Below are 16,636 nucleotides of genomic sequence, written 5' to 3'. Positions count from 1 at the left end.
TGTCACAAACTCTGACACGTGAAGACTTTTCAAGTACTGGATTTCAGTTTTAAAACAAGAACAAAAAGAAGAATTGAAAGTATATAATAAAGCTGCAATAATAATAATAATAATAATAATAATAATAATAATAATAATAATAATAATAATAATAATAATAATAATAAATTCAGAAAAGTTCATCCCCCCGATTACTCTCTTTACTTTTTAAGTAAATTTATACCGTTTAAACCTAAGGGACCAAAATGGCAAAACTGTCAAAACCCCAGGGACCAAAGTGAAAGTTTACTCAAAAATATAAAAATAAGTATTAGTGAATACACTTTATCCATTCTCTATATTAAAGTAAATCATGTATAACACGTGTCATTCATTAAAAGACTCTATTTTTTTGTTTTCCCGTCTTTTTTCATACTTATCTTATACTAAATAAATAGTCTTTAGTTTTTTTTAATCTTATCTTTATCTTAACAGTTGATCTTAACTTCAAGTTGATGTTCCAGTATACGAAAACAATATTGTAAAGGTTTCATTTACATGCTTTTCAAGTTGACGTTCCACTATACGAAAACAATATTGTAAAGGTTTCGTTTACATGCTTTACAATTTACAGATATAAATGCGAATGCCAAAGTATAATTATCGTATTATGCGTTGACTAATACTATAATCAAACCATATAATCCCAATTACTATTTTCCTAATCATATATAAGAACTACTAGGTTAATACCCTGTTTAATTAAAATATGAATACGGTGCTAAAATATAACGATATAACTATTTATTATTTAATATGTAAATTACACTTATTCAACCTTTGTAATACATGAGATTTTTTAAAATAATACTTTTTTTTATTATTTAGCATAGAAAATTAGATTTATCGTAATACCCGGTGTTTTTAAAGATTTATTTTTTTAATTATTTGGTATATAGAATTACATTTATTCAACCCGTACAATATACGAGATTCTTAAAGATTTTATTATTTAATATGTAAAATTACATTTATTCAACCCGTGTGATAAACAAAACTTTAAATGATATATTGTTTTATTATTTAGTATATAAAAATACATTTGTTCAACCCGTGTAATACACGGGGTTCTAACCTAGAATATTAATATTCAATAAGATGTATAATGTATAAATGTATAAACCTAATCCCATCTATACTATACAAAAGAAAGGAAAAATTACAAGTTTTGTCCTTTATCTTTATAGTACTTTACAGGCGGTGTCCTTTTTTTTCAAATGTTGACAGGCGGTGTCCTTTACAAGGAATTTTGTTGCACGTCTTGTCCTTTAGCACTAACCTGGTTAAATTTTCTTGTTAAATCTGATCATGTGACTTGCATGTGAGGGTATTTTTGTCATTTCACCTTAAAAGACTAAATATGTAAATAACTTAAATCTACCATCACCACCAGCAACCCTCCTGCCAACCTCCTACCACCGTGGCCAGCACTAGCCACCACAAAATTTGTAATTTACTCCAAAAATAATCTCGAACAAAACAAATCCAACCACATATTAATTTGTACATATGAACAAATCATATTTAAACTACTATAAATTAATTTGTACTTAAAAATCTGCAGGGAACTGATTCAAGTTGAAAGTATACAAACAAATCAAAATCTTATATCCAATATAACATGTCGATCTCAAAATCAAAATCAATTTGTAAATATGTACAGAACATACTAACTACTTTTGTAATCAAGAATTAACATACTGAATCAAAATCCTTTTATCCAACAAAATCACGACGCAAAATGCCGATCTCAGTCACAAAATCAAAGCGTCCATTTCCAGATCTTAATCCTCAGATCCACCTTACATTTCGCACCAGTAGTCGTCGCCGTCGTGGTCGTTTTTCCGGAAGGAGCCACCGTCTTAATTCTGTCACACGTAACCTTAATCGGCAACTTCTTCATCTTAAAACTTCCGATCTTCGCCTTCAATTTTGTGTCCAGCGGGATCTTCAACGGCACTCTTCTTATTCTTCAGATCTGATTTCAAACCGCTGTTATCATCCAAACTCTGTCCACTCGCCGGCTATGTCTGATTATGGGGGTGGGAAGTGGCGGCAGGTAAGAGAGAGAGAGAGAAGAAAGGGGAGTAGTGGTAGTGGTGGTGGAGGTGTTTGATGGTTGGTTGTAGTGGCAGTGGATGTTAGGAGACGGTGGTTCTAGGGTTCCGACGATGGTGGGGTTGGACAATGGTGGTGTTTGACGGCGATTGTGGTGGCAGGTGGGTTAATGTTGGTGGTGAGAGGTGGGAGGTGATGGTGGGATCTTTAAGAGTGTGGTAAGAGAGAGAGAGAAAGCTGGGGAGAGAGAGATAGTCGTACAGATAGAGAAAGAGGGTTATATATAATACTCCCTCCGTCCCATTAAAAGTGTCATATTTTGAATTTTCAAAGTCTTTATTTGTAAACTTTGACCTTAAATAATTTTGTTTGTGTTATATAATACTTGATGAAAGTTATATGATTTGAGGGTGTTTTACAAGTGTTTTTATCGGGTTAATTTTCATCAAGTTTTATATAACACAAAAATATATAATTAAAGTCAAAGTTTATAAATAAAGACTTTGAAAATTCAAAATAAGACACATTTAATGGGACGGTAGTAATAATATATTAATAATAATAATTTTAAAAATGTTTTGTTTTATTTTTTAAGGAAAAATTACAAGTTTTGGTGGGGTGGAAAAGACATAATTACTCTGATGTGCATATCATGTGTCAAAAATTAACTGAGTTTTTAAACCAGGTTGGGTGGAAAGGACAAAACTTGTAACAAAATACCTACTAAAGGACACCGCCTGTCAACATTTGAAAAAAAGAACACCGCCTGTCAACATTTGAAAAAAAGGACACCGCCTGTAAAGTACTATAAAGATAAAAGACAAAACTTGTAATTTTTCCTAAAAGAAAAGCAATTGTCTTTGCAAAATATGGGAGAATGTTCACTTTACATGTATAGGTTTTTTATACTTTTGTAACTACAATGGTCATAGTTTTAAATAGGAATCAATGAACGTTAAGTAAATCAAATAAAATTAATAAATATTTAATTGTTGTGTTTTTGTATAAACAAAAATATTTTGTCTTGAAGATGGGGGAGTGGCCGTGGGGGTACTAACCAACATGGCTCATGGGCCAATTGCTGTCACTTACAAACATTAAATGTCAAATAATCAAGAATCTTTTATTTATTTGTGTTTTATAAATAAACAAACGATGACTTTTTTTTTTTTTTTTTTTTTTTGATCGTGAATGACATTTTTTTATTTACTAGTTTAATAAAAACTGGCCGAGTTACATCAATATCGCAGGTAAGCGAGCAACAAGCTGCGCCGCTACCCCTTTCTGAATAGCAAACCCTAGCCTATTAAAGATAAACCCCTGCCCCCCTGTTGATGAGCAGCTGCTATGGACAACCTTTTGGACCCTAGTCAACAAACGGATGGCTTCTGGAGCTAGGGAGCCAAATGTGTCGAAGGCGAAGGGGACAAAAGCATGTTGATTATCAGCACATGCTTTAGCATGTTTATCCACCTTTTTAGATTCCGCTTTCCTTATAGCTTGTCCTGCTACAAACCCGCTTTCCCTTAAACCAGCTAAGGGGGAGACTCCTGTGAGATCCACACAAGCATGTTTCCCTCCCGCCCAGCTAAAGACGAGCAGATCCGCTGGTCTCAATGTAGATCTTCCTTCCATGGGATCTGTAAGGAAATTCACAGGGGCCTCCTTCTTGGCAGAAATCCCCGCTCTCCTCAATATGTCCCCCAAAACATCCCTCACCCAGTCGTGCCGATATTTGAAACCAGGGAGCTCCTTACAATGAATAGCATGCTCCCCGTATTTATCCATGCAGGCTTTACGGCAAATTGGGCAGATTTCGTCTTCTAAATACTATCAAACTAATTTTTAGCATAGTAAGCTTTGAACGGGTTACAAAATTCATAAATCAATAGAAAAAAGACATCAATTAGCCTCATCATCATCATTCATCACACGTTGAACACTATATATATGTGTGTTATATTAATGTAGATATCATATAAGGTCTTTTATTAAGGTAGAACGTTGTCACTTTAAAAAGAATTCCGTATTACAATATATGATAAAGAAAATATAAGTATTAATATTATTACACATTTAGAACGTGGTCTAATCAGATTTTAACCGACACTAGCTTGTCGTACAATAAGCAAGATGCACACAAAAGTTGTCAAGTATGGTTGTTTTTCTACATGCATTCCATAGTTGTATCAATCTAAGAAACTACATAGATTGTCGGTTTGATCGTTCATTCTAAAAGAAAAATTGTGAGTTACTTACATTTTTAGTCCTTGTGTTTTGTCAAAAATCATTATTTTAGTCTATTTAGTACAGTTTGGGTGGTTTGATCGGTTCAAGAGGTGGATGAACACTCCTGTTAATAAATGCATAGAAGTTTTTAGATGAAGAAACGATACGAATGGCAAACTCTAGCGATAAACAAGAAAAAAACAAGTTAATGTCATTCGAACATGTAAAATCATAACAAAAGTACATCATGCTCCAATGTTTTTTTTTTGACAAATTACCAACAGCAATCCGTTCGACTCAGGCAACTACAGCTTCCGTCATTTCGTGCTCAACGGTGGCTGGTTCAACAGGATAGTATGAATAGTGAAGTTCACCAACATCATCACCCGATAGCTTTGTCCATCCGTTTGGGCCCACATGATAAACTAAAACAAAAACACCAAAAAACAACAAAATGATGTAAGATTGTAATTTCAACCCTTCAACTTATGAATGGGTTAGTTAGGGTTATACTCTAATCTTCCTATACTAATAAACAAAAATATTTTTTGGACACGTGTCACTTTCTGGTGTTTTCTCAACGTATTTTTCTATTTATCTCTTATATTAAATAATAATAATAATAATAATAGTAATAATAATAATAATAATAATAATAATAATAATAATAATAATAATAATAATAATAATAATAATTTAAACAGAAAATTAGATAAAAATAAATAATAATTTTAAACAGAAAATTAGATAAGAATAAATATTTGTTTTTCAATAAATAATTTTAAACAAAACTTTAGATAAGAATAAACTTTTGTTTTTTTATATAATCATAAAATTATATCTCGAATATTATGAGTAGATATTTGGAGTTCGGTAATTTAAATTATGGTAAATTAGGAATCAAACGTTCCCATGTGATATACACCTAATAATTGTAATGCTGTTTTTATTTAAAGATGTATTTTCTTATTATTTAGTATATAAATTATTTATGCAACCTGTGAGATACACGGGGTTTTAACCTAGTTGGTCAATAAAGTAAAATGGAAAAGAAAACCAAAAGTAAATTACATTTTGGGTGGCCTCCCTATACATAACTCTGTTACCATATTTGATACGAATTATAAAAAAAAATTGAGTAAAATGCCATTTTCTTCCTTGAGGTTTGGCCAGTTTTTGCGATTTTCGTCCAAAGGTTTGTTTTTCCCATCTGGATCCAAAAGGTTTAAAATCCTGCCATTTTCATCCGGCTCGTTAACTCCATCCATTTTTCTCCGTTAAGTAAAAGACCGAATTGACCTTTAAGTTTACAAAAAAGACGAAAACACCTCCGACTTAACGGCGAAATATGGATGGAGTTAAAGAGCCGGATGAAAATGGCAAGATTTTAGACCTTTTGAATCCAGATAGGGAAAAACAAACCTTTGAACGAAAGTCGCAAACCTGGCCAAACCTTAGGGACGAAAATGACATTTATTCAAAAAACCTTAAAAGATTTGGACAAAACGTGTTTCAGGTAACCTGAGCTACCAGATATTATTAGTCTGACCCGAACCCATTTTGACCCATTACCCAAGTCACCAACCCGCCCGTTTAACAACATCTAGTACAGATAATTTGACACCGGAAAGAAAGAGGGCGTACCACTAGCAACACCACCACTAGCTCCATCACGGAACGTTGCATGATAAATGGCTCTTCTAGCCAATTCAGCAGCTTCATCAATTGTCAAATCATATTTGTACCTACCATATTGAAAAATTTAAGACAACATGAAGCCACTATAATCTTAACGGCATGAAAACACATGAAAATAAAACAAGGAGTTAAATGTCATTTTAGTCCCTGTGGTTTGGGCCATTTTGCCAGTTTAGTCCAAAGGTTTCATTTTTAACCTGTGGGTCCAAAAAGGTTTCACAGTTGCCATTTTATTCCACTGGGTTAACTTCATCCATTTTTTCTGTTAATGAAAAGGCCAATTCGGTTATTTTATATGGCTGAATTGCCCTTTTAGTTAACAGAATTACATACAAAATGACCAAATTGGCCTTCTCGTTAACAGAAAAAATGGATGAAGTTAACCAAGTGGACTAAAATGGCAACTGTGAAACCTTTTTGGACCCACAGGTTAAAAATGAAACCTTTGGACTAAACTGGCAAAATGGCACAAACCACAGGGACTAAAATGGCATTTAACTCTAAAACAAGCCTTCAACAATGTTATTAAAAGCGAACGTATGTGGGGTGCTCACCCGCTATCTAGTACACCGTAAGCATAAGGTGAACCAGACCCAACTGAGAACTTTGTTCCCTTCAGGCGTCCTCCTTCACTGTCTACATAATACAGGCCTGGACCCTACAACATGTAAAATGCGTGTAACTTTCGAACCACCTTAACCATGCCAAACATGAAACTTAAGTACACGACAATATTTGGATGTTTGATTGTGTGTATATAATACCTTTTCATCCCATCCTGCAATCATTGTCCCGACAGACAAACCCATTCCACGATAAGAATATAATATATTTGCCAGCAATTTTGAAGCACCGGTGACTGAAATTCTTCTCTTGTTTGCTAATTCATGCAAACGACACTGGAATATAATAAGCAAAAAAACAGGTATTGGTTTAGGCTGCCGCAATGTATATATTATTTACGTATATATCCAATATTTCAGGCTTTCAGCAAACTTTACATTCTAGAAGAAAAAAGGCCACATCAATAGTTTCCAATTTTAGCAATTTTAATTTAAGGTTTTCTTCAACATTGTCAGCAGGTAACAAATTTCATAGCCACATCATCATTATATAAAAAAAAGAGTAAAATGCACGGATAGTCCCTGTGGTTTGGTAAAATAACACCTATAGTCCCCAACTTTTGGAAATTACACCGGTGGTCCCTGTGGTTTGACAATTTGTGACTCGGATAGTCCCTGGAGTGGATGTCCGTTAGTTTTTACCGTTAACTCCATGTAAAATGACCAAAATGCCCTTAATATTAAATTAAACACTAAAAATGCCTTGAGTGCATATCCGTACAAGTCAGCATACTATAATCATCAACATGTATTATAAGCAGCTCCAGAACAATCTACACCCTTTATTTACAAGTCAACCAATCCACCATTTCCACCTTCATGTTCACCACCGCATCTCCACCATGATCAACCACCACAACCACCTCCTCCTCACCACCCTCCTCCTCCTCCTATCCCCACTGTCCTCCGTCGTCGACTTCCTCTTCAACTCCACCTCCATCTCCCTCTACGACAACGCCACCATCCAATCCACCACTCTTACCCTCACCACCTCCACCAGCATCAACATCTCCGCCACTGTAACTCCCTCCTCCATCCCAGAAAAGGTTGATCGGAGAGAGAGAGAGAGAGAGACAGAAATGGTCCCAGAAAAGGTCACTCACCACCACTTGACTCCGCCACTGTAATTCCTCCATCTCTGCCACTGTAATTCCTCCATCTCCGCCACTGTAACTCACTCACCACCACTGCAACTCCCTCCTCCATCAACATCAGTCGATTAAGGTACAGTACATATCGCCTCTTAGGGTTTTGAGTTTTGAGTTGAATTTGTAGATTTAGAACCGATTTAGGGTTTTATTGGTTGGGTTTTGATGATGGTTATTGATGACGGTGGTGGCAATGATAGGTGCGTTGACGGCGGAAAAAGATGATGATGGTGGTGGTTCAGATGGTGGCTGTGGTGACTGTGGTGGTTCAGAGATGGTAGCTGTTGGTGGCTGCAGGCTGGTTTGGTCAATTGATTTATTTGTTTTGTTATTTAAAAATAGTCTTTTAATGTGTTTTAATTTAATACTGAGGGCATTTTGGTCATTTTACATGGTGTTAACAGTGAAAACTAACGGACATCCACTCCAGGGACTATTCAAGTAACAAACTGTCAAACCACAAGGACCACCGGTGTAATTTCCAAAAGTTGGGGACTATAGGTGTTATTTTACCAAACCACAGGGACTATCCGTGCATTTTACTTTTTATCAGAAAGTTTCTAAAGTTCGGTTTTTTAAGAACAAGAGAAATCTAAAAAGAAGCTACGATAGCCAAAAAGATGTAGGCAACACATGAATATTACCTTAATACCTAAATTTCTGTGCCAGAACTGGCAATCTGCAGCTCCTCCAGCCATTGTACCCAGCATATAGGGATTAATTTCAATGATTTTCTTCACAGATTGAGATGCTGAAAATATCAGAATGATATATTAGACCGTGTAATGCTTTCGAACACTGGTTAGTGGTTACAGTAAAACCTCTTACAGAGCGAATCTTCACCACTCTTATATAAGTGTAATAATGTTGAAAACTAAATAAGGTATCTTATAAGTAAATCAGCTATCGGTCAAGGACCGATATTTGAGACATAGGTCATCTCGGTGAGATATCGGTGTAATTTTAATATCAATCAGAATTATATATATAGCAATTTAACACTAACAATTCAGTCATATATCGGTCAAATATCGGTGATATATCGGTCAAACATCAGTGATATATCGGTTATATCGGTCAAATATCTGTCAATATCGCTGATAATATCGGACCGATATCTGACACCAATATTTTACATGGGGACCGATAACCGATATATCACTGATATTATCTGCATAGCTCGTGTACTTATATATGGACCGAGCTGGGTTATGGTTTAGCGTTAATAGACTGAATGAAAAATAATAGTTGAAAGGGAAATATATATTACAACTGTAATAATATGGTTTTTTTAAGCCCTATTAACTATTTACTATGGACGATATAAAAACGAAGGTTGATGAGGTCCATTCCCCATTCGCAAAAAAAGTATAGATGGTGGGTATACAAATAGTTCATGATACAATGTTTGTGTCTAGGTTACCACTACAGGCATACCGCTATAGCATCTTGACACATGGTAACGATATATGATATATCTATCACTAACCATCAATTTGTTAATTGTTATCACTTAACATAGTTACATATCAGTGTTTTGTGACCAGAATTACGGAAAGCACAAAAAAAGCCTTCTGGGAAGATCTTTCTGGGTTTACTACACGTCTACACCAAGTATTTTGGGTTCCATCTTAATCAAGGATGATATTTTGCCTTTGTTCCATCTTCATGTAACAATATTCAATCTCTTTTAGCACAAATAAGGATAATCGAAGTGGGTAAAATGTCCAAACGCAATTTGCAAAATTTTTTGGATATGTTATATGTAGTCAGACCCATAGTTATTAAAAGCGTTAAGCACACTCAAGGCGCATAGGCCTCGCCTGGGGCCTAGGCGCAAGGCGTAAAAAAAGCGCGGGCCTGAGAAAAAAAAAAGCGTACAACAAAAAAAAAATTAATTTTTTTTTGTATAATAGAAAATTAATACTATTCTTCAAATAAAATAAACTAAAGCTATTATATAACATTTAATATCGTCTATTTAGTACTAAAAGTTATAAAATGCTAGTTTATTAGTGCAGAAAAATAGTTTCGTTAGATAAAAGTAGATAACTAGCTAGATTCTTGCAAGAATTTAGAGAATTTGGCCGAAAACTCTCAGGAATCTAGGAATCTCGCCGGAACCTGCGCATGAACCATCACTTGGAGAATTAAAGCGCAATTGCCTTGACTTAAGTCGCAATTGCCTCGCCTCGCTAGGAAATTGGGCCTAGGCGCAAGAGGCGATGGCTTTTAACAACTATGGTCAGACCCAAAGGTTAACAAGCAGATCTAATAAAAGCTGCTTCATGTTAAAGTTTGTAATAAAAAGTTGAAAATTAAAAAGATTTAAATAAATGCATGCCCTGCGATTGCACAATGTATTATAAAGTTATAGAATAGATTATCATTGCAGTTAAAACAAAAGAAGTGCATACAGATATAGCCTCCCATGCTAGCTCGGGAATCAGCAGCAACCATCACACCATCCTTGAAGATAAAAGCCAAGGTTGTTGTCCCCTTTGCTGGCTTTACCATTTGGATAGAATTCTTCTGGAAATCATCAAACTGAAGCAAGGGATTCGAGGTAGTTTTTAGCATAATATTGCATTCATCAATTTTATATTTAAAAAGAAGAGGCATTTACGATATAGCGAGGTAGAAAAACTCACATCTGATGTGACCGGAAGATCAAATGAAGGGGCAGCTGAGAACCCATCAGACAGCAACTCGTTATTTAACCCGTAGAGTGGTGCACTTGATTCTAGTCCACTAAAGTCAAACTTCATGATTTTCACCTAGAAACAACAATTCCTCAGAAGTTATTAACTTTCAAGTTCCTGGGAAACTACAAACTTTATATTATACACAAAAGAATTTGATACAATCAACGACTAAAATGAAAATCTTGATAATATTTGCTCCAATTTGAAAGAACAAGAGCAGATATACTCTTGAGACCATAGTTGTTAATGCCAAATAGCGACAAATAGCGATAAGGTACCTATATGCTACATAGCAAATAGCGATAAATAGCGGGTGGCTATTTTATAAATAGCGATACACTAGAAAAAAAAAATTTAAAAATTTTATATGTATATTATATCAAAATACCCTGGTATATATGCTATTTTACATGTATATTTATCAAAAACCTAAAATCCAGCTATTTATAGCTATATTTAATTGCTATATATATTTAAAAAACAAAAAATAAATAAATGAAGTGTCTCTATTCTCGCTATCCATCGCTGCAATCCTAATAGCGACACTAGACCTATACGCTACGTAGCGCGCTATAGCGATCGCTACGATCGCTATTGACAACTATGCTTGAGACTTGACTTACAGGATTAAACATGTTTACAATCTAAATTTGATATGTACGAGAAGTTGAGAACTATAAATTGGTAGGAGAGAAAATTGATAACTACATCAAACGTCATAGCCTATGCTAAATAAATAATTGTTGTATGGTGGTGAAAAGGTAAAAAACCCGAGTGAGAACTTTTTTTAACCATTTTACTTATAAAATAAAACCAATTGTATCTGCCAAAGATGGAGAAATGTTCATCTTATAGGTACAGTTTATTATACTTTTGCAATAACAATGGTCATAGGCTGCAAAAAAAAACCGGTACAATGGCTATGGCCGTTAACTACGCTCACAAATACATTTTAACAATTATATCCATGAGTAATTATAATCCATAACCGTCGTACCACACTTTAGCTTTCAGAAACGCATTTCCATCTCACAATCCCAAAAAAGAACATTTACCACAGAATTATCTTATTTTATTCCATTAATTTTGCATCAAATTTTGCAAGTATAAGATTTTCTTCACAGCAAAGCCAAGCACAATGCTAAAAAATGTTCAAATTTTCATGTTATGGTTTTTTTTTTTTTTTTTTTGCCTATTAACTACAATAGCCACCAACATTTGTTACATAAGTCGTTCAATCTCAAAACGTAGACGTGCATATCTCTTCGAGTAAAAGAATCATGAAAAACAAAACAAAACTTAGTCGTGTGCGTCATCAAGCAAAATCCTACAAATTATCCACAACCAACAAACCATAGAAACTGTTAAACTAACTCGGTGATCAGTAATATCAGTCACTTGTCTAGAGGCTATAAAATATTCTCAATCCATTGGTGCACCAATCATCCAAGTAAAAAACCAATTGCACCTAAACTACTTAAAATCAAGCCTTTATTTATAGCTGTTACAAATCAACAAATACTCTACAGCAAAATCAATATTAGATGTATTGCTGCAAACAAACTGAACGAACACGAACAAGACCTTGTTCGTGTTCGTTTGTTAAGAAATATATGTGTTCGTGAACCGTTCACGAACAGTTATCGAACGAGATTTTATGTTCGTGTTCGTTTGTTAAGAAAATAAACTTGTTCGTGTTTGTTTGTTAACTTTAGGCAACGAACAAAAAAAAATGTTGACGAACACAAATGAGCACAACCTAATGTTCATGAACACAAATGGAAACAAACGAACACAAACGAACACAAACCAAACAAAATATATAAAATACACCGACACTTGTTAGATATTTAATTTGTCGGAGTTTTGAAGTATTTAAATTTAAATAAATATAAAAACTAAAAACACTAATGAACTATCGAACACAAACGAACACGTTACCGAATGTTCACGAACATAAACGAACGTACATGACCTCTGTTCATGTTTGTTCATTTAACTAAACGAACAAAATTTCTTGTTCGTGTTCGTCTGTTTAATAAACGAACGAACAAAAACGAACTTCCCGCCGAACGGTTTACGAACTGTTCGCCGAACGTTTGATTCGTTTGCAGCCCTAGATGTAAACAAAAACAAAATCATAGCAAAAAAAGACAGCGAAAAGTAAATTTCGTAACGAAACCCTAACAGTTAACACATGATACTAATCAAATTCCAAATAATGCAAACAACAAACTAGTTGAATTTAAACATCTATTTAAAGCTATTACAAATCAACAAATACTCAGCAGCACCAAAATCGATAATTCATGTAAACAAAAAGGATTTCGTAGCGAACAAGACAACAAAAAGTAAATTTCGTAACAAAACCCTAACTATTAACACATGATTCTGATCAAATTGTATGGATTTCGTAGCGAACAAGACAACAAAAAGTAAATTTCGTAACAAAACCCTAACTATTAACACATGATTCTGATCAAATTGTATGGATTTCGTAGCGAACAAGACAACAAAAAGTAAATTTCGTAACAAAACCCTAACTATTAACACATGATTCTGATCAAATTGTATGGATTTCGTAGCGAACAAGACAACAAAAAGTAAATTTCGTAACAAAACCCTAACTATTAACACATGATTCTGATCAAATTGTATGGATTTCGTAGCGAACAAGACAACAAAAAGTAAATTTCGTAACAAAACCCTAACTATTAACACATGATTCTGATCAAATTCTATATAATGCATATAATTACTGACATATAAACAGACTGAAAAGCAACTACAAGTGAATAATCAATTGGAGATTATACCTTTTGATCGAGAAGTGTAGAACAGATCGTTAATGCGTTTGATTTAACAGACAAAAGGTTGAATGTATGAGAGAGTGATTTCTTGAACAACAATATAACTTGAGATCCGATATTTGACCCGGTTGGTGTGGATCTCATAAGCCCAAGTGGGTTTGGGTTTTTTTTTTTTTTTTTTGTTTCATAACTTGGGCCAGTTGTATAACTTTGGGCTTGACCCATTTATTCAGTAAATAACGATTAGCAATCGAGCAGTTTTGATCCGATATTTGACCCGGTTAGTATGGATCTCATAAGCCCAAGTGGGTTTGTGGTTTTTTTTCATCACTTGGGCCAGTTGTATAACTTTGGGCTTGACCCATTTATTCAGTAAAAAACGATTAGCAATTGAGCAGTTTTGATATGATATTAGACCCGGTTAGTATGGATCTTATAAGCCCAAGTTGGTTTGTTTTTTTTTTTTTTTTTTTTTTTTTTTTTTTTTTTTTTGTTTCATCACTTGGCCCAATTGTATAACTTTGGGCTTGACCCATTTATTCAGTAAATAACAATTAGCTATTGAACAGTTTTGATCCGATATTTGACCCGGTTAGTATGGATCTCATAAGCCCAAGTCAGTTTGTGGTTTTTTTCATCACTTGGGCCAGTTGTATACATTTGGGCTTGACCCGTGTATTCAGTAAATAACAATTAGCAATTGAGCAGTTTTGATCCGATATTTGACCCGGTTAGTATGGATCTCATAAGCCCAAGTCAGTTTGTGGTTTTTTTTTCATCGCTTGGGCCAGTTGTATACATTTGGGCTTGACCCATTTATTCAGTAAATAGCAATTAGCAATCGAGCAGTTTTAGTCCGGTATTTGACCCGGTTAGTATGGATCTCATAAGCCCAAGTGGGTTTTTTTTTTTTTTTTTGTGTGTGTGTGTGTGTTTCATCACTTGGGCCAGCTGTATAACTTTGGGCTTGACCCGATTATTCAGTAAATAACAATTAGCAATCTAGAAGTTTTGATCTTAGATTATATGTTAAGGGTTTAAGACATTGTTAGCATCGCAAATTAACCACATAAATGCATAATTCTGTTAATTGTGCCTTTTAGATGGGAGGTCATGTTCAAAAACACGAATAAGGGAGTAATGTAGCATTATTGGTGTAAAGTATAATAGGAGTAACCTTTGCCGTTAAAAAAATATCCGGTCGATTATGAAAGAAAATTGTTTTTCGTAACTTATATAAATTATATACTTATTAGTCTCTAACCTTAAATTATGGTTTTTTTCAGGGTAGTGATGTCAGATCTACAACATGTTGATCAGATATGTTTTAAACATAATGGAAAACATGTAAATAATATCTGATACAGCAGACAGGCCAATAGAGAATCCAGATACAGATGCAGGCATGCAGCCATGGAGTTCGACATGATTGTAAGGATAATCTGGTTCCCCTTTAGGATGTATGTTCTTGATGGTAGTACCGAATTCTTTAGGGTTGAAGAACTCGTAGTAATGGAGAGAGAAGAGGTCGAATTTTTATGTGATGTTATGAATGTCTAAACCATAATCTCTCTCTAGTAATCTCCTTATATACATTCAAGGGAAAACCCAGTTAGTTAATAAAGATAATATGGTCCATCAACAATTACCAACTAATTATATTATATGTTTCAATATATTTTGATCCATATTATCATTAATAATGAAAGTATGTTGGGTTGTTATGTGAAAAAATATTTGTTGAGGGACTTTGAGATAAATGAAAGTAAAAGATTTGTTGAGAAATATTTTATGAGATAAATGAGAAAGTATTTTTTTTTTTTTTGGTTTTTGACCATTTTAATTTTATTTACTTTGCACGTTTGATTGGTTATACAAGCATTTATATATAGAAAGGTGAGGTGAGATGACACTGATAGTCTTTTCGCATCATTGTCCCACAAAAAGAAATCAATCAAATTATTTTGGAAAGTACAAGACCTATTTTGTAAAACTGAAACTGCAAGGGCCTCATATAATTTTTATGGACCTATTTTGTAAACCGGTTGGAAATAACTTAAAAATAAATAAAAATGCTGGCTATGGGGTTCGAACCCATGCGCACTTATGTGCAGAAGATCTTAAGTCTTCCCCCTTAACCTCTCGGGCAAACCAGCTTTTGTTTTGAAATGGAACTTTTTAATATAAAACTATATTATTGTCCTCTTTTTTGTTGTGTATACAACTATATATTTTAGAACGTTTTTAGAAGCAACATTATGTTAAGAACTAGTAAAATGAAACCGCTCTATACGGTGGGAATTCAATTGATATCGATTGAGAAAACCCAAAATGCAAAGGTAAGAATGGCCATATTATTGATATTGTATACCCAATAGAAGATGTCGATATGTATTTTGTAACGACCGAGAACAATAAAAATGAATATCGGTAAGGCTTTTGATAGAATTGAAACTGGCATGGATGTTTTTCGGTAAGAATGGCGATAGTACTGATATTGTAATCGCTCAAAATTTGAAATTGTTTCAAATTAAGGAAAAAACTCCAAGAGATTAACAAAAGAAAGAAAAAAAGTTAAGTCGTCACTTAATTAAATAAAATAAATGTGGCTAATTATATTAAGCTATCGATTAGCCCATTTGGTTATAAGCTTTGCCATTATCGCAAATAGATTGGTGTTCGATCTCCATGGTCAGTAAGATTTTTGTCGCAGGTCTAAGCAAGGGGGCTAACTTCGTTAAATACATAGTTTTGACTTTTGAATGCCGAAACATAAATTAAAAAACTATGCAATATATAAACTTAGATGTGAAATCCTACAAAGCTAGTCATAATTAGTAGGAAAGAGAAACACAGACGGTTAAATAACCATACAAATGTCTTGTATTTTTCTCGTAGATATTCCACATATTATTGATTTTAAAACCAAAGCAAATATATAATATATAAATATATAGACATGCATACATATCTATTTATATTTGACTATAATCTGCCACTAATTTCAAATCTTTGTTGCATTTTTTGACCCGTAAACCATTTAAAAGTTGAAAATATAAGTCATGGATGTTGGAAATAGAACTCATGGAATTAATGTGGATGTGTTCCAATCATACTTTCATGTAGGGTCACATGAATTTGATGATCATACCCTACCATCATTTATGATATAGCTACTCAAATTCAGTTTATCATAAGTTTTCATATATACACACAACTAGGTATCCACCACTTGTGGCCTAATGTAGAAAGGTTTGGGTTCTTTAATGAAGGCTCAATTCAATCTTTACTTGTGTTATTTTGGTGGATTAGGTTATGAGGATATA

The 16,636-nt window shown here is 33.8% G+C and overlaps 1 protein-coding gene and 1 non-coding gene across 2 annotated transcripts; both read right to left on the bottom strand.

Annotated features, from left to right (window-relative positions):
• Positions 1 to 4,479: 4,479 nt before the first annotated feature.
• On the bottom strand, positions 4,480 to 13,456 carry LOC110871591 (proteasome subunit beta type-5-B). Its single transcript, XM_022120284.2, has 8 exons — positions 13,317 to 13,456; positions 10,447 to 10,572; positions 10,213 to 10,342; positions 8,440 to 8,546; positions 6,789 to 6,923; positions 6,579 to 6,682; positions 5,971 to 6,071; positions 4,480 to 4,751 (listed from the first exon to the last, which is right to left on the bottom strand). The coding sequence occupies exons 1-8, from the start codon at positions 13,452 to 13,454 to the stop codon at positions 4,624 to 4,626; spliced, it is 969 nt and encodes a 322-aa protein (XP_021975976.2). The 5' UTR covers positions 13,455 to 13,456; the 3' UTR covers positions 4,480 to 4,623.
• A 1,927-nt stretch (positions 13,457 to 15,383) lies between these two features.
• On the bottom strand, positions 15,384 to 15,466 carry TRNAL-UAA. Its single transcript has one exon. It is a non-coding gene; the product is annotated as a tRNA-Leu (tRNA).
• Between the last annotated feature and the right edge of the window lie 1,170 nt (positions 15,467 to 16,636).

The sequence above is a fragment of the Helianthus annuus genome, chromosome 8 (assembly GCF_002127325.2).
Source record: "Helianthus annuus cultivar XRQ/B chromosome 8, HanXRQr2.0-SUNRISE, whole genome shotgun sequence".
NCBI lineage: Eukaryota > Viridiplantae > Streptophyta > Magnoliopsida > Asterales > Asteraceae > Helianthus > Helianthus annuus.
Note: the sequence above shows the minus strand (reverse complement) of the source record. Positions and strands in the feature narration are given on the sequence as shown.